The 24404-nt window shown below is 39.7% G+C and overlaps 1 protein-coding gene and 1 long non-coding RNA gene across 9 annotated transcripts in view; both read right to left on the reverse strand.

The window, feature by feature from the left end:
* Positions 1-10983, reverse strand: part of rnf220a (ring finger protein 220a) — a 123150-nt gene extending 112167 nt beyond the window's left edge. For 2 of the 8 annotated variants that reach the window (XM_039676645.2, XM_039676642.2), the window contains exons 1-2: positions 10705-10983; positions 1159-1991 (exon numbers count right to left, since the gene is read on the reverse strand). In XM_039676645.2, the coding sequence (XP_039532579.2) occupies positions 1159-1807 (649 nt within the window). In that variant the 5' untranslated portion in view covers positions 1808-1991; positions 10705-10983. The remainder of the gene's footprint in view (positions 1-1158; positions 1992-10704) is intronic. The other 6 variants (XM_039676643.2, XM_039676640.2, XM_039676647.2 and 3 more) reach the window with 3 other exon arrangements.
* Positions 10984-18364: 7381 nt separating this feature from the next.
* LOC120481986 (uncharacterized) overlaps positions 18365-24404 on the reverse strand; it is a 92492-nt gene continuing 86452 nt past the window's right edge. Inside the window, exons 2-4 of the long non-coding RNA XR_005623410.2 lie at positions 19235-19658; positions 18601-18661; positions 18365-18490 (exon numbers count right to left, since the gene is read on the reverse strand). This is a non-coding gene — a long non-coding RNA (uncharacterized LOC120481986). The remainder of the gene's footprint in view (positions 18491-18600; positions 18662-19234; positions 19659-24404) is intronic.

The following is a 24404-nucleotide window of genomic DNA, read 5'->3' on the forward strand; positions in this document are numbered from 1 at the left end:
AAGTATATATCAATCCAGCAAGACCTGCAAACTGACTTTATAACCTCTGAATTTGCATTACAGTCATATTTGTGTGTGTGTATGTGTGTGTGTGTGTGTGTGTTGGGGTGGGGGGGTTAATTTGTTTAATTTGTTAATTTGAAAATACATTATATTGTCCCCTAATTGAGATCAATTTAATGAAATAATGAAAAATAGTTCTAAAAAGCAAACGTTTTCTTTTAAGATTGAGGTTTGGATTTGCCAAAAGTAATTATGGTAAAATAAATATAAAAGAAAAAAATAGAAGTCCATATTATATGTGTCTCATGACATAGAAAGTGTTCTCAAATTAGATGTATTTACAAAAACAATTACGTCCCTTTGCTGGTAAACATGCTGTGAATGAAAGCTGTAAAAAGAAGGATTTTCAAAACTGTGTGTGTGTGTGTGTGTGTGTGTGTACTGTGTACCTATGTTTTCACTGGGACTTCTAATGTATTTGAGTAAGAGTGGTCAGGTTGGATTACTACAGTAATACCACTGGGCTTCCGCTCTACAGAGGTCTTATGAATCTGTGCACACATTTCACATTTCCTCAACTCCAAAACGCACACACTCTCTCACCCACGAGAAACCTCCATTTCATTTATGAGTTTTATCTGTGGAATTTATCAGCTCTGTAGAACCGGTAGGACACACTCTCTAAACATTCCCCAGCAGTTTGACTTGTGACATGGGACACGTTTTCTATATTAAAGGGATAACATATCACAGCAAGAAATTTATAGGTTAAGCACTGTTACACACAAAAAGTATTTATAAAGTTTTTAACCTTGATGTTAAGGTGAAACTTACAGTATATTACCACAAGTTCCTAATAATTAATCTTAAGAATTTCTCATTGGATAAATATAATTGGTTAACAATTTTTTTTTCCCCCATTAAAAATTTAAAAAAAAAAAAATTCCATTACTATAAATTCAATTATAAATTCAATCCTAACTGTTGAACTAACTTAGTGGACCGGATCCCTACAGGACAAAAAATAAATAAATGCATTTTGGGATCTAAAATTAGTAGAAGACTCCAAAAAAGTAGTCATTATTTAAAAAGTGTACAGCTATAACAGTTAGTAGACATTAATAGTGCAGTTTGTTTAAAAAAGACTGTACTCACAGCGCTCAATGCGATCCTCTGGGCTGGACGAGGTTTCGCGGTCCGACAGCAGGCCCGACACTGCGAAGATCTTCTTCCCTGCGTCTTCCACGGCTTTGAGAGCGCTAGGTGAGCTGGAGGGGATCTGAGCACCACCAAAGTCATACTCTTTGCCTTCTGCGTCAGAGTAGCGCAGGTGCGGCGAGGCATCGGCCTCCAGGCAGCCCTTTAGCCGCTTGGCAGGGGTGAAGGCGGACTGGTATCCCCCTCCAGCTCCATCACGGTCCTCCGGAGGAGAAGCGAAGGGCCGGAAGGCCCCGACGCCACTGTGGTTGAGCATGCTTATTGGCGAGCAGTCCAGATTTGGAGGGGCAAACTGATGATGGAGGTGTAGGAGGGAATGAGGAAAGTCTCTGTTGGGGAAACCTGGCGGTACGGCACCTTGCCGGTGGTACATGGAGGCGAACGTGTAGGAACCGTTGTTGAAGGGGAGGTGAACGTCCTTCTCCACGGACACCGGCACACCGAATGGACGAGGCTGCTGGCAGGGGATGGAGGCATCGCGGCTGGCCTCTGCCGTCGATGCTAGCACCATTAGCGCTGGGGATGCTAACGGGTTGGGCAGGTAGGAGGAACTCTCCATTTTGAAAGCCGCCCGGTGCAAGTCCATTTTGGAGACTGGGCTGAAGTTGTGCGGAGGGGGGGTTAGGGGCGAGAGCAGAGGGGAGTGGGGGAGGGGTGGAGAGAAGAGAGACGGGGTAAACGGTATGGGCAAAATGGTGCAAACTTTTGTCGACGCTCTGGCAGAATCGGGGGGCGTTCTCACTGGCGGCTCATCCTCGATGGTCCTCCACCTGGAGAAAGTTGAACAGAGGAGGAATTAAACCACTTTAAAAAAAACTCTGAAACTCTTGCCTACTTTTCTCTTTCTGAAATAGAAAGTTTCTCCCCACAGATCTAAGGTTCAGATCACATATAAGCCTCTTACTCCATCTCCCTGTCTGCGGAGCAGAACGGCGTCTGAGGCAGATAAGAGCCGAGCGCTGATCAGATAAGAGCACGGCCCTGCTCATGTGAACACCCTGGTCCTCTGCCTCCAATGGGATTCTCAAACTGATATCGTATCAGCCTGCCATCTGCACAGGATATTTGACTGAATGAATAAATTAGCCGCACTTCACCCCTTGACCCCAGCTGCAGCCAAACAGCCCGAGAAGAACCCCTGGAGGATAAGATTCACTGATTGGCAAAAGTGTGAGTGGGTTTAATGAGAAGCATTTTAGCGAATCTGTGTGCGCGTGCATCTGTCCATCATCGCCAATCCCTTGAGGGTGAACAGAAAGTGATCTATTAGAAGTTAAATGGACATTTAACTTACATGAAATTTATAAATGACTGTACTGCTCAAAATGGCCTTGTTTAACATATTTGTAGTCGATTATTTTTATCATCAACAATCATTAAAAAGTGAAACATTACATAGAAGTGAAACGTACAAATGTTCAAAAGAAACATTCTTTTATTCAGGAAGGATGAATTAAATTGATCAAAACGAACAGTATAAACTTTCTATTTATCAAAGAATCTTGGAAAAAAAATGACATTTTCCATGGCATATAATATCATCAACAGTAATGATAATATGTAATGTACTAAACTCTGAAGAATCATGTGACACTGACGACTGGAGCATTGGCTGCTGAAAATTTAGTGTTGGCATCACACGAATAAATTATATTTTAAATATTCAAATAGAAAACAGTTATTTTGAATTGTAATAATATTCTACAACAAAATTACTGTTTTTATTGTATTTTTGATCAAATACAGTACATGCAGCCCCAAACTGTTGCATGTTGTGACTTTGTGAGATGTCATGCTCTTATGAAAAAACAGAATGTAATCCATGTATCTGGAGAACAGGTCCTCTTATTCAGAGTAATTCAAATAGATGGGCCTTTAGACTTGTGTCACGGCAAGGCCATTTCAAATGCCACACAGAATATCAGACGGCATCAAAGAAACTCCAGGGGAATTTATCAGGGCATTTTTACAGATATCAGCTGTCCAGAACACTCATTCGAATCAATTTTAAAACTCGATCTGCACACACACACACACTCTGCGGCCCAGTAAAAAGAGCTTTACATTATCACATACATGGCAGGGGAATGTGTGCAGTTTCCTGTCTGTAGAAAATGGGTTACACTACACCGCTTGATGCTGGCGAGAAGCCCAAGAATCGCATTACCTTCTGTCTAGCTGGGAAAATAGCACCTTGAAAATGTACCAATATCGAAAGCCCCCTCTTTTTTCCCACTCTCACACTCATAAGGGCCTCGTCTCTGTATCGAATCTCTCCCCTCGGATAACCTCTAAAAAATGAGTGCGGGTGGGTGTTGATAGCAAGGTAATACAGTGATAAGTACCTGGATATTTCAATTTTATTATCATTACCATCAGCGCAGTCAGGCAGTGTGAAACTGACAATCCAATAAAAGGACACAGGATATCCCCCCAATGGCGCACGAGAGAGAGAGGGAGAGAGAGAGAGAGAGAAAGAGGGGGCATAACTAGGCTGAGTGTTGTACAGATGTGCTAATCATTTCTGTGGCTGCGGCCGGTCTGCCTGGTGCTCCTGCTACACACACGCACAAAAGCATGCACTAACTGAGGGCCCAGTGTCCCAGAGCAACCGAAGAGAGCAGTGAGTCAGCCTGACACACACTGACACGCCAAAGAGTGCGAATGTGCGAGGGGGGGTAGGACCGCAATGTCCACCACAACTCTCGTCACGCTTTTTTCCCTTCAAATCAATCATTGCAAAGAAATCCAAGATTCACGAAACCATCTTAAATGACCCAAAATAAAAATACATTAAGTGCTCAACATTGAAATTCATCTCTGTATCAGAAGAATTCTTAGAAAATAGACTTGAATGGCAAAGTAAAAAAGCTGTTTTATTATCAATAATAAAAAATAGATTATTATAACTACAATAAAAAATAATTCCACTGGAAACTTGCATTTAAATTTCATTATGATATATTTGTCACAAGTTAAAATTGAGATTGATTATCTGGGAAAAAACATACATCTGTCACTGAACTGTTATCCAGCACAAATCTAGCATTGCATTTCCTTTTCAAATTACATTGTTATGATATTACAGTGTCAGTTGCAGTGATGAGCTGCGTGTTCACTCTCAGAAAGTTAGTGATGTAAGGAAACAGAAAGGGTACAACAAAGACAAATAAGAAGTTGTCAACGACACATTTTCTGGGCGCAGCTCTGGGGAGCCGTGCAAATGAATCCAATTTCATCGAAAACAAACGACTGTCAAATGTGACTGCTGAGAGAAAATGCAAAAGTTTCGGCGGAGGGTGTCACTCAAACCACAGCTCCTGCTCCTCTGCCTGTCTGTCAGTATATTTAGAGTTTGTTGACAACCGTGAAAGAGCCACTCTTACATTTTATTACAGGACAGGGCAGACACTGTCATTCAATACCCTCAGAAAACACACACTCAAAACCACACATCTCTGAGCTAGACACCATGTGAGAAGACAAAAATGGCAGTCACAAGAATGCGGATGACGAATGGATTTCATGCTAATTGCTGCTCCAAATTAAGCCATGCCAACGATTTCTCACGCTTTTTTAACTTTCACTGAAATGCTTCCAGCGCTGTCAAAAAACCTGATGCGGTGTGAAGGCTGTTATGTGTGCAGCTGCTAAAATGGAGAGCCCTCAAACGTCGTCGCAGGAAACGACACTGCCGCAGCATGGAGCACATTTGAACTTCTTTGATCTTGAAAACTTCCCAAATGCCTTTGTCTGGAGGGTCTTAGCAGCACTCCAACTCGTTACGTTTTTTAATCACCCTAGAGGGTAAATCTTATGTTTATCCACAGCCGTTTTCTTAAGCATCCACTTGAAATGGCTGCCGACACAAACACGGCAATCCAGCCTCACGTCAGCTTGTCAATCAGGGAAGCGGTGTTAAATATTTTCCGTGCCGTGCGTATCACCCATGCTGCACTTGCACGGCAGAGGGCGGCTCACTTAGTATTCCGTAAGGAAGCGCTTTTGGACCGGAGGACAGTCGATATTATTGAAAATGCAGTCATTCACTGTCGGCTGGCCTGCAACTTAGGACCACGCGGATAATGTGTCCTGCTGAATTAGAATCAAAGCCCTTGCGATATGAAATCTTCCACTGAACAATTCAATAATGTGTAGCAGCTTCAGTATGAGACATAAAAAAAGGAACGCCCGCATTCTGAAGACGTGAAAGTGAGATTTAATGACAGAGTGAGAACGCAGTGAAGGATAATGACACTTGGACATACAGCTAACTAAATCAATAATGATAGTACAAGCTGTGCCTCAACACTCCAGTTCACTATCAACAAATAAATTCCCCACAGTGTATGACACACAATAAAACCTAGCAATAAATAGTGGTAATCAATCACTGCTTTATTGGATCTTATCGCCTGCATAAGTATACCGAGGGCCTGCCTCGAAACTTTCGCAACTTTTTTTTTTCTCTCCACCAGACAAAATTTGCAAGATTTACTCTCGCTGGAAAAAACGTGCACTCGGTATGAGCTGTCAGAATAAGTGAGGATTTGCTTTTCAAATAAAGCTTTGCGGCGGGCACCGGGGAACATTGATTCATTGTGAACAAAATGATTTTCAAAGTTTCCTGTCCTGCCTGCCCTATTCATTTCAGGGGCTGATGGACTGTTTGTTTCATCCCACCCACCTGAGCCAACTAATTCCTCACTAAGCCCAGATTATTTGCAAGGTGTCTGGATCCTCTCTGCTCAGAGCCAGGACCGGACTGCAAAGAAGCCAAGCCGACCCCATCCCACACACCCACCCACTTCACCTCCCTTACAGCTGTCCACTGCTGCCCACCACTGTGTACTGAGACAGACAGAGAGAGAGAGAAGAAAAGCTTTTGATTTCGCCTGCTTTAAGCACACTGTTTGCAAACCAGAGGTTTGTCAATGATAGATAACGAAGCACAATGCAAGAGCAGTCTCCCACTAAACCGCCTGAGCATGTTGGATAATTTAACACAAGAATAATTGAACTACGGTTGGCCTCTTATTCCAGCCTTATACGGTTGGCTTCTTATTCCAAGTTCAGTTCCACAACATTTTCCACCGAGTAAGAAAACAGAATGAATTTCATTCTTATCCCACAAATTTGTGCATAAAAAAAACAAAAAACAAATTGAATTTGATCCCTGCATAATAAAACACATATACAGGGCATTTATATACATAAACTGGTGGGATGAAATGTTTCTCACAATTGTTTAGTGGGAAGATAACAAGCAACATTCAGACAGAGATATAGGACTCTTAATGATTCCACTCAAATGCACTGCCTTGTGAGAGAGGGTGTAAAATAGCACTAAACCCTCATCTAAATAATGGACAGGTAGGTAAATCAAAAAAGAACAAATTAGGCCTACTAAAAAAGCTAGAATTGACTGTCACTGAATCTTCAGTTAGTCTCTAACAGAAATGTCCGTGACTTAATGCTTTATAATGTGGTTTTGTCCTAATTCACACATTTGTTTAACTACATAAAAAAATATCTTAGAAAATCTGTATACTGCATGTACTTAATAAAGAGTAGGCTACATGCAGCCAACGCCCCATTGAATGTCACTGCAATGACTGATACAGTTCTTCATAAGTTTAATGCGCGTCAAATTATAGTAATTAAATTAGCGTTGATATAATAGTAAACTATTTAATTTAATAATTAAAAATGAATAAAAGCAAAACATTTCCGGATAAACGCTATAAGCATTGATGATGATAAACCCCAGCAGTTAAACCCCAACATATATAAATTACAACAACAATAATTGTACTCTTAATAATAAGGAAAAAATCTATATAGAGTTTAGAGTAGACAGGCAAGTAAAAGAGGACGAAAGCGATCCTCAGTGTTAAAAAAAAAAAACTCCGAGTACAAGCAGATTTTATTCAAAGGCATCGCTGCCGTTGGGGCGCTTTTACCTAACAAACAAAGTATCTCACTCACCATAAAATTTCAAATGTTCCGCCTCGGCACTAAATAAAAAAGGTACATGAATAGGCGTGTCTGCACGCTTCAAAACATAATGGAAGGGGACATGGTGACGTTAGGCAATCCAAGGACTAGCCTACACCTGATTATTTTCATCTTTATACAATCTTCCAAACACTTGTCACGCACGCGCATCTTAAATATTTCTCGATGAATTTAAAAGAATCCTTTAAGGACCACGACCCTTCCCTGTGCTCAAACTGTGGTATTATTTGTAGATTATTTTAATTACCATATCATGCCACCATCTGCATGACAAATGAGCTTTCGGTGAAGTGTTTATTAGCACGTGAAAACATAAAGATGCACAAGGGCGGGTGGGTACCAGTTAACGGGGTTAATTCTAGTTTAATTCGTTGGGAAACAGCACGCCTGTCGATAACATGAACTAGACAAAAGGCCAATCAAGCCGGCGCATTTGAGAAATACGTACTTTAATTTTGAATTTGATTTTGAATCCAGCCCTGAAAGACTTATCCAGTCATGTATCATTGCAAGTTAGAGCCGCAGAACTTCTTGCTGTCTGCAGCCTCGCTGTCTGAGGGGAAGGATGCTCTCTTCTCATTCTGATTGTTAACAAAAATGAAAACGTTTAATTGCGCTTGCTCTATTTTAATTCTACAAATCCAGATTAAAATAACTCTGGTCATTGATCCGGCTACTGGAATCGACATTAATTTTAGTTCACTTCTCACTTTGCACGGGGATCAATGAGAAGCAATAACAACTGACATCGGCACTGAAAAGGACAGAACAGAAAACGCAGGGCTGAAAATCGAAACGCTGACGAATAAATCATCTGCTACTTCCATCCTCTTCTCGTGTCTTGTCTCATTGGGACTCAAATCGAGCTAATGTCAAATTATTCGGGGGGAAAAATAAACTTACACGTTAATGGGATTGAAAACTTTAAATCAGACTGAATTCATAATTGCGCTATTGAAGTTTTAGTTGCAAAAGCGCAACAGGGTGCCGTGATTTAATTTATTTTTATTGGACTAATAGTTCTGATAAAAAGAATAAAAACCATGAGAGTGAAATTTTGAACTTTTAAGAAATGGAAATGATTATATGGATGTTTTGCATAACCCCATGCATAATAGGAATGAATATGATTTTTTTTTTTAATTAAATGAACAATACAATCTAGATTCCACAAGGTTCCGTATCTCACTGTCAAAACTTGTATTTATCATATAATCTAATTTAACAAATATCAATTAACACATTTTTCTTATAAGACACAAAGGGCATTTCCGATTTTTTTTTTTTAGGTTCAAAAACATAAATTTGATGCTATTATTTAAATAGCCTAAGTAACCATTCAACATAGAGCAATGAAATATTAAGTGTAAATAATAAAGATTTATGACTAAAAATCTCAAATTAAATATCGAGCAAATTAAGCGTGTAATCGTGAAAAATGATTCGCCCTGTCTGAATGAAAGCGCGTAAATACAGCGCGTCCCTGTCCTGTACAATTTCTAAATAAAGATTAACAACGAATAAAGCATTTAATAATGTACATGTGGAAGTGCTACATATTGTTGTTTTTTTACTGTATGAGATATAAAGTTCAGAGTTATAATTAATAATTTGAGTCAATAGGCCTACAATATATTCACAGTTGTAAAGTGCAAAACAGTTTAATGTTTACTGCACAAGGCCGTTAAATAATACGGGAATAAACTAATGGGCTAATAAACTCTCTCTCTTACAAATGAAAATTCAAAATTCACAAATGAAAGATGTTAAATTAATGAGGCTATTTACTTTACACCGAATGCATTCTGTCAGCCAAAATATAAATAATTGATGTGAGTGTAAAGATAGACATTTGTAGTTCTAGCCTAACACAGACTGAAAATATGAATTAGATATATAAACCAATAAACGTAAACATATTTTTATGCAAAAATACTCCTTTAAATTGCAGATTTGAAGACAAGTTTTTTAATCGCCTATTTGTCTCTTTTTAATATGTATTTGTTTGTTGTTACTGTTGTTAAAAAAGACTAATAATAATAATACGTTGTTATAATTATTAAACTTATTGCAAACTGTAAATAAAAATAAAACATCTTGAGTTTAAACAACACGACAATGTTTTTAAAACGTGTGGAGATTATATGTTAAAAGATGCGAGAATAAGTCGAGCTTTGCCTTTAGAATCTTCCTTAAAATTCGATTACCAACTCATATGCAAAGCGGAAACACTCCCGTAGCCTATATGTGTTGTGTAAATTGTAATGACCCATAGTAAACAGGTGTGTCCTTGCACCTTGTTTCCTTACTGCACGGATTTTATCTACTTTCCTCCCTATAAGTGCTATCCAACTAATTGCTCCGAGTAGGCCTGCATGTAGTTTTCTTATTTAACAACCATTGTTGTGATTCATTTAAAACTAAGCATTTATTTATCAACTACCAAACATGTGCACGAAAACAGGCGAAAAATAACGAGTGGCCAACAGTCTATTGTGGCTTGAGAACAAAATATAAATTATCCGCAACATTGGTCTCGAGCACATTAATTCCCGCTCTGATTACAAACTATAAATGGAGAGGACTATAAATGGAATAGTAAAATCTCCACTCACAGGAGCAGTTCTCACCTCCACTACAAATTAGTTGGGAGCGTAACTAAACTACCCAAGCAACTGGTTTTAAAGCCGGTCTGCACGGATACCGTTTAGTTATTAAAGGTTGACCCAAACATCACACACGATCTTAGACTCGTGGGTGGCCGAAGACACGCGCACATCATCACGGGTATCAATATAACAAGTTCCCTTTCAGTTCCATCATCCAAAAACACCAGTATTTTAATGACTTCCCCAATTTCCCACGACTCTAGACAGCACTTGTGCCATTCTTAAATGTGTGTTTATGTTTACCGGCATCTATACGTTACGCCTTGTTAAACAAGATTGTTTAGGGCCATGTTATTTATTTGATGACAATAATATGTTGGCTAGAGTAACAGCTAATAAGTGTTTATCACATTCTCAGATAAATGGCTATGGAATTCCAGTCAGTTAATCAGATGTACAATTTCAGCAAACTTTAACACCGCGACCTGATGTTAAAATCAAAGCAAAGTGAGCAGCTGAAATGTTTTAGGAGTTCAATAACTTCCATACCACGAAGGTGCTCCATAAAAAGTCACTAAAATAATTACCGCAATCAAGCCATTACGCGCGAGCGAAACATTGTATCTGATAGGAGATCTATTGATATGGAATAATAAAGTTGCGCATCATCGCCTTAACTCAATTTCCACACAACAAAAAGCAAACAACAACAATAACAAATGCAATACTATCCTGGAGCAAGAGACAGCCAAGTTAGGGTGCGTTAAATCTGAACCGAAGTCACTCATTAAGCAGTCTGATTAAACTATATTTCTTCACAGAAACATTTAGACGTCAAAACATTCGGAGCACTTACGTTGTTTAAAAAATCCTTTGGAAGGTTTAGCTGTCCTTTTATCCGCACAACCGAAACTTTTCGAGACAGGCGAGCGAAGATCAACGCGAAGCATGAGAAGCAAAGTAGAGTCGAACCTCGAGGAAAGAACGTGCGACAGTCGCGGCGCGTGAGACAGTTCCCGTTTGTTGAGAGTTGTATCAGTTACATGTACCGATGAGAACGAGTCTTCGTTCAGTGGCAAAGTAGAGACGATAGGCAGAGATTTGCTCAGAGGTGGAAACCAAGTGTTGGAGGTGCAGTGCTGCCGCTCAGCGCCAGGTTTGCTCATTGACTGACATTCATTCTCTCCTCCTCGCGCGCTGAGGACCATGACCCCCCTTCTCCACGCTCTCGTGGGGGATCTCATGGGCTGTTTTTTGAGCACGGAATGAATTATCGTCTCTCTTCACTATTTAGAAGACCTGGGAAATGAAGTACACCGCAAAACGAAATATGTTTCAACAATGCGCGAGGTCTTTTTTTTTTTTTTTTTTTACAGAAATAGGTAAGTGCTGGCTGGGTTGCTCGCGAGTTTATCTTTAGCTATTTGTATTGCATACAACTCGCATTTGGGTGTTTTACGTGTTGTAAAAAGTAATTCTAGTCTACCTGTTGCTTATTTTTTGCACATACCTGCTACTGAAGTCGAGTAAGTGCCGTGAATGGGTCTTGAACACACTTCAATCTGGAAAAAAAAACGGAAACGTGCGTTTTATTAGTTCGTGTTTTTTATGTTAAACAGAATACAAAACGAACATATAACCTATATACGCCATAATTTAATTTCTGCAGTTTTACTTAAATTAAATGACAGTTTATGAGTAAACACGTTCAAACAGTATCAGACTAGATATAGCCTATGATTCAACAGCAAGCAGAAATCCACCTGCTGGACGGAGCTGGAATTACACATTGCCTCAAACAGAACGCTAATATGAAGCGCAAGTTTACAGATGTCAATAAATAAATGTCTTGGTTTGTAAATAATGCGATATTTTATTGAATTCTTTCTTCTAAGATAAGTCCGTACAACAAGTTAGTTGTGTGTGTGTTCCCAGGCCACAGTAATGTGAGGGAGTGCAATGTTGGGGTGATGGGAGGGCAGTAGCCATACATATGTGCATTACTGCATTACATTAGCACTCTCTTGTATTGCTAATGACCTCCGTTAAAGCATCAGTGAAACAGAGGAGGAAAAAGCCCATCCATGTCCAAGGTCCCTTTCTATTCAAAATCAAATTTCAGGCCTCAGTCTCTTAACATGTCTCTAAATGGACTGGTGTGGATTGGTGAAGTGCTTTGATGACAGCTCTTTTTACCAGGCTTAAGCACAAATCCTCTCCTCCATTTCCAGAGCCCCCTGATTCGATTGAAATTATTTTACATTCTCTCCAGACTGTATCAAATAACAAAACATATTACTATGACTTGATTGAATCCATTACAAGCAAAGCTGGGACATTTATAAATCTACACTTCAGTCGATATAAAAGTTGAGGCAGCCTGAGAGCTTCATCCGAGTGTAAATGATCTGCTTTGTCTTTATAGAGAGACATTCTACTTGTATTTCAATTTGAATGCAGAAAATCTTAGAAGTCTATGAAAGATAGTAACAATTAAATCATGTTAAGTGTTTTTGTTTGGCCTAATAACTGTTTGTTTTTTTATTCGTTTCAGGTCTCATTTGTCATTCTTGCCACGTCCATGTGAACGCAGAAGAGGAGTAAAAATCATCACCACTCGAAGGGAAGTTAAACATCACACATTCATTTACGCTCAGTGATTTTGACTTCTCAGATGTCCCTGTAATGCAGAGCACAGCGATAATTGAGGGACCTGTGTTGAGACAGAATGGCCACTGCTTAACAGAGACATCTCTTCAACACACCCGTCAGATCTTAATTATTACCTTTACAACTGTGGTTGCAGTGAAACGTGTACCAAAGGACCTATAGCGAGATGTCCCACACAATGGAGCCTCAGCACACATTCCTCATTAGCATATGTCAGCCATGTGCTTCAGATGGCTATTCATTTCTGTCACTTAGCACTTGCAAGTGCTCATGCTAAGAGCTGGTAAATTAAATGCTGTATTCCTGCACTATAACCTAAGATTACGGCGTTGTCACTGAGCCTGTCTCCACTAGTAGATTACTTTTTAAAAATAAATTAATTAAAAAAACAGACAGGACAAAAAAAAATGTAATGGACAAGCAAAATGGTGCTGCTGTAGAAATGATTGACAGTTACAATATGAATGAAAACCAATCAGAACTAGGAGATCACTTTTCTTTTCACCTGATGGTGGAGGGATAGTTCACACACATACACACACACACACACACAATTCTGTCATTTACTAGCCCTCATGTTGTTCCAAATCTGTATGACTTTCTTTCTTCAGTGGAACACTTTTTTTTTTACTTTCATTCCATACACATTTTCAAAATATATATTTTTTTGTCGTCATTTTGGGTGAACTAACCCTTTATACACTTTTTACGAGTATAGATTCGTAATTGAGATGAAATGATCCCTGCATCCATCGTAGAGCCTGAAAAGAAAAACAAGAGAATTAAATACAAAGATAGAAATGGCAGATAAGTATGTCACAGTGAGATTCCTGCAAAAAAAAAAAAACAATCATTAAATTCCTCTTTCCATTTTTTCCCTCAACCGCTTCCTGTACTCTAGGTGTCATGAAGATGATTTACCCCAGCACGGAAGCTGATCCGGGCCGCTTGCCTTTTTTTAAAACCAGAATTACACAAGGCCTATCTTCTTATCTAAATCCAAACCCGAGGACACCCATCACTCTCAATGGATCTATTGCGACGTCTCTATACACACATGCACAAATACACACAAAAGAACAGAGAGTGTGAAAGACAGAGGGGGAGAGCGAGCGCGTAAGCATTCATACTGTAGACAGTGCTACATGATCAAAGGCGACGGGGAGAGAAGGGGAAACGAGAGTTCTAAAAATGGTTTTGCAGCTGATTCTGTGAGTCCTAGCAGTCACTCTCTCAAAATACACACATGAACACACACGCATGCATGCTCGGCGCTTTCATATTTAACTAAAGGCAGGGCCCGGCGTGTGTCACACTCCAACAGGGGGACACGACTTTTGCTCGTTTGAGGAGCGGAGGCTTTGTTTCCTCTAGGTGGTGTGGCTTCGAGTACCTGGGGGGGGCGAGAGATTGTTTCTCTTCTCTCTTAACAGGAAACAGCATCAGGAATGAAAGGAAAGTGAGAGGGCAACCCGACTGCTATCAAGTTTCTCCCAGACTCCATTTCAGAATATGGTGCTATAACTCCCCAACATAAAATCAATGATTTGTTTAATTTAGACAGAGCTCGTAAATGTGCTAATTTCGGGGACAGCCAACAAATCTAGAGGGCCTTGTTATCCCATTTGCTGCTCCATTAGTTGGGAAATGATACAGCTCGGCGTTGTTAAGAAACTGAACGTTCGGTCTTACCATTCAAACAAGGAAATAAGTGACAATGCTGTAATTGTCAATGAAAAAAATAAATTCATATTACATATTCACAATTTTACATCAGATGATGTTTTATTTAAAATTGACAGCATGTACAATTATAACCACACAGGCCTGACCGAGACCTTTCTAATACTGTTTTCCAGAGCGTTTTTTTTTTTTGTACCATCTTAACATTGTTCAACTATTTATGGTAAAAGTCTAATTTAAAAAATGTATAGGGAATATATATTTGACTAAGATAAAAGCTATAAGGTTATAATTTAACATAAAATATATTAATTTAATAATATACATTTACATTTCATAATACATTTTATTATATAATTTATATAAAACTATAAAATAAATATAGACCTGATAAATAAATAATTTTATATTTAAAATGTCAAAAAAAATTAATATAATGTAATTTATATTAAATTATGGGTCTGAAGGGATCCTGTGAGTCTTCTGTGAGTCTATTCATAGCTTGAGTTATAATCTGTAGCACTCCATGTTCCTGTACTGGTAACAATATTTTATCAGGGGTGTTATCTCCCTCACACACACACACACACACACACTCCAGCTCTATTCTCACTGCCAGGCATCAACACTCATCTGTCTGACTGGGACTCAGCAATTAGGGGCCACACAAGCAAATGCCACTCATGACCTGAAGCGCAAAGCCACTGACAAACAAGCAGAGACAAATCAAGGGGTGATTTAAAAGCATAGCGCTAAAATCTCAATATTTGGCCATTCAGATTTAGCAGCTTGCCCAGACAGGGCCATAAATTCACCCTTCCATAAATAATTAATATGACAGTGCGATGTAAATCTGAGTCAGCCCTGTTGGTTATGGAATGAAGTTTACTGTCATTATCATCATTCTGTGCCGTTGCCTAAAATTTGAAATATAATTTATTTAATGTGATAAACTCATACAATTACAAAAGAAACAAAACAAAAACAATAATTCAACCCAAACTCACATAATCCAAAAGCAAAAAAAAAACGGGGGCATTATCTGATGAGATGCTTCTTTGGTTTGCCTTCACTTTGTATTTAGACTATCAACTTCCTTTTTAGATGGTCGTTTATGGTGTCGCCCCAGTGCCAACAACACAAGTAATGCCTGACCACACCTTCTGACAGTATTCTGGGATATACTCCCATTGCCTATAGAAAGACATGTAAATCAACTCTGGCATGGGAAATGCTGTCTGGATCTTACCTCTTCTGCAGACCGTGCACAGTAAATCAAGTGAGGCTAATATGAATCAAATCAAGACAATATATTACACTAATTGCCTTATCAGATGGCTGTCTCGAATGCTTTAAGGTTACTTGCACAGGGTGTTGAGGATGTATTCATACAGAGGGCTGTCCTTGAATAACTCAAAACTATAACAGTCTAGAATAAGTCTGATAAAAGTGGCCAGTACGTTGTCGAAGAGTGGAATTGCAGCCCTCTTATATCTCTCTTAAAGGGATAGTTCACTTTGAAATTATTTTTATATGATTTAGCTTACCTCAAGGGCATCCAAGATGTAGGTATCTTTGTTTCCATAGTATTTTCAATTTTGATATTTTTCGGTCAAACCGTTGTTGTCTGTCAGTCATATAATGGAGGTCTATGGGGTTCACCTCAAAGAGCATGCACAGAGAAGTCCAAATTAAACATGATTTAATGACTCGTAAATGTAAGTACACATTGATGGCCTAAGACACGAAACGAGCGGTTCGTGTGAGAAAACGAACAGTATTTATATCGTTTTTACCTCGTGTAACCACAGCCATGTCCAACTGATCGGAAGGCACGGGCTCTTCGGTCTCTGCATGCTTGCGCGTGTACGTCACTCATTGTTTAAACAGAGATTTCGGACGTTTTTTTTTACCTTTCACTGTAAAGATCCAAACATAGTTAGATATACAGGAAAACACAGTGGAAGACGATTTCGATATATCTAAATATGTTTAGATCTTCACAGTAAAAGGTAAAACTTCCGAAATCTCTATGTAAACGTGACGTACACACGCAAGAGATCACTTCAGGCGCAAACACAGACCGAAGCGCCCGTGCCTTCAGATCATTTGGACATGGCTGTGGTTACACAAGGTAAAAAGTAAAAACGATATAAATACTGTTCGTTTTCTCACACAAACCGCTCATTTCATGTCTTAGGCCATCAATGTGTACTTACATTCACGAGTCATTAAATCATGTTGAATTTGGACTTCTTTGTGCATGCTCTTTGAGGTGGGCCCCGTAAATCTCCATTATATGACAAAAATCTAAAAATTGAAAATACTGTGGAAACAAAGACACCTACATCTTGGATGCTCTTGAGGTAAGCTAAAACATATATCAAAAATGAATTTCAAAGTGAACTATCCCTTTAACCACATCCAAGAGTGGAATAAGGGTCTTTGTGTGCGTTCAGCGTATATGTTGCATCGGCTCCGCTGGTTTCATCTAGGATTATAAGTGTGCCCTGAGCGAGGGAGATTGGTCAAATGCACGCTGAGCTGCCACCTCTGACTGTGAGCATGATTCAATGTGATGTCCACTTTGTGTCCCTTTATTTGCCTCTGAAAGGAAAAGCTTGTCTTTTATGTCTGCCAAGCGGCCCTTTCCAACCCTGCACAGCTAATCATACATCCTGTCAACATGACTGTTTTACACTAAACCCTGTTGTTCTGCTTAGAAAGCCCGGTTCTGTTTATGGTGCAGAAATGATGCAGCCTTATGGTAAAATCAATAAAGTTGCATGGGTTATAAATATATGAATCTAAACGACAGCAGAGGGGGAGTAATTATACAAATAAAACATTGTGTTCTCGGCGGGAAACACGCTAGGACATAATTGATTAGCATTTTGAAGGTGATAACGAGACATTTTGCGCTTTGCTCTGTTGTATAGCGCACGCATCTGCGTGTGTGGATTTTAACTGTCTTGACATGTCCTTGTGGAGTGATCTCAACCGTGATGGTAATAACAATAATTATCTTCTAAGTGTGGAAAGTCAAAGACATGAATATTCTCATACAGCGTTAAGTTCAGCAGACAAGTGCTTTCACATGATTTCATCAAGACAAATTAACAGTAATTGCACATTGAATTGTTCCAGAAATATCAGATGCTGTTGCTTTCTTAGTTTGATGTTCAGAGAAAGGTTGTTTTTTTAAATTCAGTGGCACCATATCATTTGTTGGTCACGAGGAAATCACATTCAGAAAAAAAAAAAACATGTCCAGAAATATTAGTAGATCAAAAAACAAGTCCACATAAACAAACTAAAACTCAAAAGCAACCAAGACTTTATAGTTCCATTTGGGGAAAAAAGGCAAAAGCTGGCCAAATCTGCCATCACTTTTGATTAATTCTTTAGTTACTCTTTCACAGGCATTAGATATTTGAAAAATTGTTATTAATAAGGACATGATTTCTAGAGATTAACCCCTCGTTCCTTTATCCCTGATCCAGAGACCTTTGGAAAATTGATCCTGTTAGATTGATGGATGTCCTGTTTAAGGGTTTGTCCTTGTGCTTGTGTTTTTGCTGTAATCCTGAGGGCTCATTTGTTTAATGATGCAATTGTGTCTCATTTTGTCACTTCTGTGTAATGTCACATTGAACAAACCTCAAGTTGTTTAATTTTGGGTTTTATTAGTCCTAAAGAAAACCTTCGGACAGAATAAACATTTTAAGTTACTTAAAACATTTAACCAAATCTGTTTTTCAGTTGATGAGTTGGCAAACAGTAAAAACTATGTTCCATCTAGATGATGTGATCGACATTTGGAATGCAGACAATAGCTATTGTGTTTCCATAAAATTTGTTTTTATGGAAAACAAATTTTGCGCAAAACAGAAGTGAAACAGCCATTCTAATGCATTCAATGATTTGTGGTTTAGAGTGCAAACAAAACTATTGGACAAATTTCATGTTTGCCAGCAATTGGTGGAAAATTCCTTATGTCTGGAAACAATACCACATCTGACAAATCAATTCGGTAACATTCCAAACAAACAAATAAATAAATCATTTGTAATGCACATTTAAAAAAACAAAAACATCAAGCATTTTTGCATTGAAATATGTGGACGAACACTGGGTTGATGACTAGTGCAGCGGTTTGTAAACAAAACGTGGATTGTACCTCACAGATATACAGCCATTTAGCACAGGATGAATGGTCGAAATGGGCTTCATTATGGAGCTGTGTCATGGGGCCCTGTTATCAGGCACTGCACCATGGGTCCAACTGCCTGAGATATAGAGACAACTCTGTGGACAGAGCCTTGATGTTGACACACAACATATTAGTCCCCCTGGAAAAACAGGGGGCTTTGTCCCAAATTTCCATTTCCTCACCCACCGTTTAACTGGTGTCATCAAACTAGGGCAGATGGAGCTGGACACTGTGAATGAGGGAGCATCTGAGGGAGGAAGAGACAGAAGAAAATGGCTGTTTATTGTCCATGTATTTTTAAAGAGGGCATCTGCAGCACTAGATGTGTAAACATAGCTTGACCCTAGGAAGTAAGAAGTGGTCGTGTTAAAGAGGATCTTTGGTTAAGAAATGGCCAAAAAGGGGCAGTCAATAAAAGTCATTGAGCTTCATTAACACTGACATACGCCTTTTTTCCATGTTATTAATGCCCCTTATTAAGGCATAAAATTGCATATTAACTATTGATTACCTGTTACCATTCTTCAATAATCAATTGTAACTGCTTCAAACGTATTCTAGTCCATCTTTATTTTAATCTGGTTTAAACTCCTCTTTTGTCTAATTTTTCCATTCAAGCCGAGAGCAAATTCTATATTTATCGTTCCATTATGTTTAAATATAGGGGATGATCAGCACACGTCAAAGACGGGCAATGCTAAAACAATTATCTTTATAAAGTGGTAACCCTTTGACCTATGACCTTTAAAATAGGGCAGTACAATTGCATGGAGCTTTTGGTCTGTTTTGTGAAAGATTAAAGAGAGACGATCTGTTGCACCTGCCAGCCCAGCGTGTTATTACTACGGCTATGACAGGTCCATCTTGTGTCCCAACTGACTGATGTCAAACCCATTTTCTGTGGTCACAATTAGAGTATCAAACAGGACTGGATACGTTCAGGTCCAAGTATTCTGCCATTTCCGATCTGTAAGAAAAAGAGCAGAACTGCAGTGAAACAACAATCTGAATGTGAAAATGAACGGCTTGCCAATTAGAGGCGAGTTTTGGGCTTCCCTGTCGTGTCGGGGTCGTGTTGAAAAGAAGCCTGTGATCTGGGCAGATCTCTGGAGCAGCAGCGACACCATCCTACACCCCCTGAGTTCACAGGACACGTATCACCTGCGCTCAGCATCTCGACTCCATTACAGGCCTGCCGCAGCTTCGGTGCCATTCTGCGCATCTGCTCCCGGTGGTTCCGGCGTCTGCAGTCAAAAGCCCATAATGAGCATCTCTCACTCCAGCTGTCCCACTGATAGCCTAAAACCATCGCATGCTGGGAGCTGCAAGGATAGGCTGTCAGCAGGCCGATGGGCTTGACCCTTGACCCCTAGCTCAGCCGGACTTCAGCATTCTGACCGATGACGCAGAGATTAGAGCTCCCCGGAGACTCACCGCCACACGTCTGGTCGTGGCTTTGCCATCGTGACATCGATTCATGGGATTTTGGTGTTTTTTTTTCCACACATAGGTTACAGACCGGTTCTTGTGTAACCTTTGAACTTTAGCAGTGAAACAGCAAGTCTGTTATCCAAGTGCCTGATTGGAGCAGCCATCACTGAAGTGTGATTAGAACTCCACCAAACAAACATGGAGGCCTTCATTGAATTCCTGTCAAGTCCATGCAAACCAAAGGTGACAGATGTAATTTGTTTGTCCCGATAGTTTAATTTAAGCTGATACCTTTAAGCTAGAGCCGCAGTGTGAGAAATGGCAGAAGGAAATGGGTATGGGGACAGTGGAAAATCGGGAGAGAGAGAGAGAGAGAGTTCCTGTCCACTTGTCTCCTTGGCTTCTTACAGAAGGCCAGTTGCATCAGCCAAAGAACTTCCACATTTACCTTCTGAAAACAATCCATTAAAACTGTGCCAGGCTACCGGCCCTGCCACTCCACGAGGAGCGCAAGAGGGAATGGAGCGACAGCGTGAGATAGGGACACAGTGTATTAACCAGGAGTGAAGGCATCATGTGAGTAACACAGTCGGGAAGGTAGGAAGAACGATGGAGAGGATGTTGGAGAGAGAGAGAGAGAGAAAGGGATTGGAGAGAGTGAGTGAGGACACTGGCGGACAGCTACAAGATGGAGTAGCAGCATGCGGGAGATAAGCTGTCGAGGCGGAGACAGTGTGTGACAGTCTTCGAAGCGGCAAGCAGGCGAGAGTGTGACAGGGAATACAGAGAGCTGCATTATTGTTTAAATCATTGATTGCTTCCCTCCTCCTTAGCCTGTGACGTGTGTGACACCAGAGAGAGAGCTGAAAAAACAGGGTGCAAAACCTCCTCCTCCTCTTCCCCTTTGTTCTTCCTCATTTCCACCAGATGCACTGTATACCTGCCGTCTTTGTCCTAACCATCAACTGGGGTTTGTCTTCACTTGCTTTTTTGCCGTTGTTTCTTTTCTTTCTATACTTCTTTAGTGTGTCTGGATTGCATTTAATTAAGCGGCACAGCAGAGATTTCTGAAAACTACATACATTATATATTTATATGTGTGTGTGTGTACAAATATATATATATATATATATATATATATGAAGAGTTCAGATGCAAAAGCCTCTAAATGCCATTTGAAATTTTCTTCTTTAATGATGATTTTTATCAAACTTGTATATTTATGTTCAGTAATTTCACTTAAATAACAATTAATAGGTAATTATCATTGCCATTTAAGTGAAATTACTGAACTTAAATATACAAGTTAGATAAAAATCATCATTAAAGAAGAAAATTTCAAATGGCATTTAGAGGCTTTTGCATCTGAACTCTTCATATATTTTGTCATGTACTCATTCTCATGTCGTTCCAAACCTATATGGCAATATAATAAAAGTGAACTGGGTCTATCAACCCATATGACAAAAATCCAGGTATGAAAGTAGTCACTTTTGCGCTAAATGCCAAGTAGTAATGTCTAATTTGTAAAGGAATCATTCTTTTTCGGTCTCAATGCAAAAACAAAATTGGTCTGAACAATTTATTCATGAATCAGGCTAATCTGTTTCTGGAGATCAATTTAACATAAACTGAGATTAACAGGCTACTATAGAAGATTATCAGTGCATTTGTTACAGAAAACTGGGGAAACTTTGTTTTGAGATTTAAGACAGAAATAAATAAAGACTGAACAACTTCTCCCAGCACTTTCCCCTAACACTGCAAGACATTTGAACAATTTCACCATTCAATCAACCTTTGATATTTTCCCTGTTAAAGAAGGTCACCTCATCTAACGGTCAAATGCAAATTCCATACAGAATCATCTTTCCGTTTAGATAAGGACATGATTTGTCTGTATCTTTATGATGTGAAGCTTTAAATTCAATAAAAAAAACACCAACATTAAGCCTGATAGTCTACACTACTCTACACACTATAGTTGAATTAAAATAATATTTTCAAATGGCCTTTATTAGAGCACCAAATGATTTCTGAAGGATCATGTGACACTGAAGACTGTAGTAATAATGCTGAAAATACAGCTTTGCTATTACAGGAATTAATTACATTTTAAAATACAATAAAATAGAAAGGAAAAAAAATCAAATCACAATATTAGATTTATTTTTGATAAAATAAATGCAGCCTTGGTGAGCAAAAGTTTACATAATGCAACTCAAAGATGAATCATGATTTTTGTGAGAGAACACTTGCCCACAAATTTTACAAATATCTGTGAACATGGTGAATTTGATCCATCAAGTTCAAACCCTACACTGAAATACGTCTCTTTTCCTCTCATCTTGCTCGCCTTTCTCTCCAAGTGCAGGCAGTGGAGGTGTTGGGCAGAAAGTGGCTAACAGTGAGGTCTTGTGACACTCCCCCCTCCACCCACTCTTCCTCTCCGCAGGCCGGCTGTCTCTCTCCGCTCGCCCAGAGCCTGACACTGACGTGACACTCGTGAAATAATTATGAACCAAAAACACTGCTGACAGCAAACAGCCCGCTCCCCTCAATGATGTGTCACCCATGATTAGCATGGGTCCTGGCATCCTCGCAGCCCGCAGGCGGAAGAGAAGAGGAGGGTGAGGGTACGGAGGGAAGGAAAGGGAAGGGGTGGGGGGACGGCGAGATGGACAAAGAAAAAGTCTAAGAAAAAGCGCAAAAATTAAACCGAGATGGATGAAGCGTAAAACTAACAGAGCTGGTAAACGGAGGGAGTGATATAAGGACGTACAAGAATGTGGGGTGGAGTTAGATGCTCTGCTTGAAGCTCATGACCGTAGGGAATAAACCTTAGATACTGACACCTGTATCTGTCATCTGCCGTTATAGGGGACATATGCCTCGCTTCAGGCCACCACAGATCAGCACCGGCGGCTCCACACTCTAATATGTGGTCCCTGACCTTTGCCTGTTAAATACCAAAGGTCAAAACAGATCAGGGTTGGACATAATTCAGGACTGAGTGTGAATTTGAATTGAACTGACCACACCCTACAGAAAAAGACGGGATTTGCAATTCAGAGAACACAGATTTACTTAATTCTAGGAAATTCATACAAAAATGAAATTTGTTTCAAAACCATAATACTTACTTCTGTGTTTCTGTTTTTTTGTCTTCTGTTTTTGTCATTAGGGTCCAAAAAAGCATTGTATGGACGAAAAAACAACCCATACATTTTTCAAAATTTTCAAAGTATTCACATACACACACACCAATGCAATTAACAATCTAACGTCAACGTTTTTCAACTTTGTTAAAAACTTTTACGCAAGGCAAGCTTTCAAAGTTTGTCTTTATATTAATTCACTTTAATTATATTTACTTGCATTCGAATTTCAATAGCAATTCTGCATCCTCAATTCAAATTTAGAAATTCAACTGTAATGTAAAAGGCATTATCAATTCAATTCTGAACGGCAAACATTTCTGCAGTGAAACTATTTGACACGTGAAGGAGCACACTGCGAAACATAAGCATGTGCAGTTGCGACAAAAAGTCAGCCAGTACACGTTCCAGGAAGTGAAATCCATCAGCCACTTTAAAGCGGGCGGACCAGGCGTTTAAAAAAGCAGGCCGTGTCTCTCCAGCCCTCTTCAGTGGCAGAGTGAATTTGCGCGACGGCGTCGAGATTGATAGGTGGATTCACAAAGCCTTTCAGAACTCTAAGGAAAGCAGCTTTGTTTCCATGACTGGAGGTATAAAATGCACAATGTACATAACTCTTCTTAACAGAGAGTAAATCCCAGTAAAACAACTTGCCGTCTGAAGGGACAGTACATTTCACCTCACTATATTTGGAGATAAATCTAGGATGATCAACCATGAAACACTCACCGTCCAGAGCTGGGAAAACACTCGATTTATAGAGCTGGGAGTTTCAAAGAGCTACAAAACGTCTGAGAGACAGAAAACACAAATAAAAAACATTTTTATAGTGCGTCAAATAGATGGGCATCCCAAAACGTTTTATTAGCCGCTTTTGGTGATAGGCTTTCCTTCTCTGACACGATGCTCAGGCCAGCGTTGAGCTGTAAAATGAGAGGACGGCTTTGTTGTGCTAACTCAGACTAGTCTAGACTAGCATGTGGGAAAAGCTTTGAAAATGAAAGCCGGTGTCTGCGTAGGTAGGGCTACAGACGTTAGGGTGTGTGTCGGTAGCAGTGGGAGGGGTGGTGTTGGCCAGGCCTGTTGGTTAAAGGGTGGCACAGAGAGAGAGAGAGAGAGACATGGTGACACCGCAGCTTTGAAAGGTTCATACAATATTAATGTCCACGAGGGAGAATCACTAGCCTGGCCCCAGGGGTCACCCAATTAACTGGAACACACTCCCATTTCCAGTGCGTGTTCTGTGCAGTCGGTTCCATACCTCCTTTCTGACATCAATGTGTGTGTGTGTTTGCTCATATCTGCGCACGCTGATAGTCACCACACTCATAGCTCATGTTTTCTTCTGTTACTCTAGTCTCTCTCTTGAAAGAAGAAGTGTTATGGACAGTGATGTATGAT

This window comes from Pimephales promelas, chromosome 5 (genome assembly GCF_988280905.1).
Source record: "Pimephales promelas chromosome 5, fPimPro1.hap1.1, whole genome shotgun sequence".
Lineage (NCBI taxonomy): Eukaryota > Metazoa > Chordata > Actinopteri > Cypriniformes > Leuciscidae > Pimephales > Pimephales promelas.